The sequence below is a fragment of the Anarrhichthys ocellatus genome, unplaced genomic scaffold (assembly GCF_004355925.1).
Source record: "Anarrhichthys ocellatus isolate YVR2014 unplaced genomic scaffold, GSC_Weel_1.0 scaffold12, whole genome shotgun sequence".
Lineage (NCBI taxonomy): Eukaryota > Metazoa > Chordata > Actinopteri > Perciformes > Anarhichadidae > Anarrhichthys > Anarrhichthys ocellatus.
This window is the reverse complement of record NW_022280042.1, coordinates 1,439,820-1,441,437: the sequence shown is the minus strand read 5'-3', so window position 1 is coordinate 1,441,437 and position 1,618 is coordinate 1,439,820. Positions and strand designations below refer to the sequence as shown.

Here is a 1,618-nt window from a genome sequence, read left to right as displayed (position 1 = left end):
TCAAGTTTCCCGGAGTATAAACATGTATTTCCGGAATTTACTTTCAGATTAAAACAGTTATTAAGACATTCATGTGCTACGTACAGGTGCTTTAAGAAATGATTCCCAAACTGAAAAAAAAACTTGGGCTCATGAGTGGTACAGTAGTTAAATGTTTAAATTAAACTGTATTTTTCTCCCAAATGTCATATTTCTCAGAATAGCATAGCAATAGCTACTAGACACATATCATTAAGACATTAACGTTAAGATGTAAGCAAAAAAAAAAAGAAAAAAACTCAAACGTGATGACGTCTCTCGTGGATAATCCAAACCACGGCCGTCGCTAGAAGCGAAACATTTGCCAAGAGTGGTAAAACTGAGATTTGACATTTACATTTGAAAGTAAAACAGATTCACTTCCGGTGGTAGTGGCGCTCACTTGATAACGTCACACGCTGTCGACACCGGGGAGCACCATTACAACGGATTGTGTGAAACACCGTAGGTTCGCTTCTATATAAAGTTTCTTACGCGTTTGTGGACATGGTTGGAAAGATAAAACACGTCCGTCAGAAGCTCCACCAGGAGGCGGTGAGGCTCGACAGGCCGGGCAGCCTCACACAGACCCCCGGCTCCGCGTTCCCTCCGAGTTTAGAGAAGCCTCCTGCATCGGAAGTACACAAAACAAGCGCTCCATGTCTGGGGAACACGAAGAGCAACCCCTCGACCAATAATGAACAGGTTTGTTGGAAGAATTGCCCGATGAATACACAATATATTAGTTGAATATCGGTCGGTCAATATGTTTTACCGTCCGGTTATATCAGCAAATAAAAAGAGCCTGTAGAACCCCGGTGGTTCCGTTACCGTAGAAGTAACAGTGATGTAGCGGGTGTTTCATTAATAACGGCGGCTTTACTTTGAAGTCTCCCCGTCAGTTCATCAGAACCAGAAGGCTGACGTCACCGGATCCAGAGCAGTGACGTCATGGATATGGTGCTCATTGCTATGATAGACACAAATGAAGTGCCAGTAAATTGACTATAAAATTAAAACAATGCCATTGCACATCATTTTGGACCATTATTGTAGATAATGCCCCAAAAGCTTAAAGACAAAACTTGCTATAGTTAAATAACTATTTTATTTGTTTACACATATAGCCTTGGTCTGAACATTTCATTCCCCTGTAAATGTTTTCCTGTAAAATCATATTCAGTAAACCAAAAGAGCAGATTCATAAAACTTGTAATAATAATGTTTCATTCATTATATTTATTCAGAAATAAAACCCGGTTGTGGACTTGTGCTCTGACCCCTCGCAGCCTCTGAGAGCCATCTCCTTCCCCTCTGGGATCTTTGCTGGCACCAGGATCAGCCCGGAGGCCCTGGTACAGACGCTGAGGTTTGAGGAACCTCCAGACGAACCGGTACCGGCCCACAAAGGTAACACACTCAGACCGAGGGTCAGGCTGTCTGTGTGCTCAAAGAAAAATACAATATTAACGTGATATCAATATTTCACTTTTGAATATCATGCTTATCGTCGATACATATTCCCCCTTGAAGTCAATGGCGGTGAAGCAGTGATCGGCTCAACCGGTTCCATCCAGCTTACGGGGGGGGGGGGGGGGGG

The 1,618-nt window shown here is 43.1% G+C and overlaps 1 protein-coding gene across 1 annotated transcript in view; it reads left to right on the top strand.

Annotated features, from left to right (window-relative positions):
- Nucleotides 1-420: 420 nt before the first annotated feature.
- Nucleotides 421-1,618, top strand: part of slx9 (SLX9 ribosome biogenesis factor) — an 8,611-nt gene continuing 7,413 nt past the window's right edge. The window contains exons 1-2 of the mRNA XM_031852177.1: nt 421-723; nt 1,308-1,428. Coding sequence (XP_031708037.1) covers nt 526-723; nt 1,308-1,428 — 319 coding nt within the window. The 5' untranslated portion in view covers nt 421-525. The remainder of the gene's footprint in view (nt 724-1,307; nt 1,429-1,618) is intronic.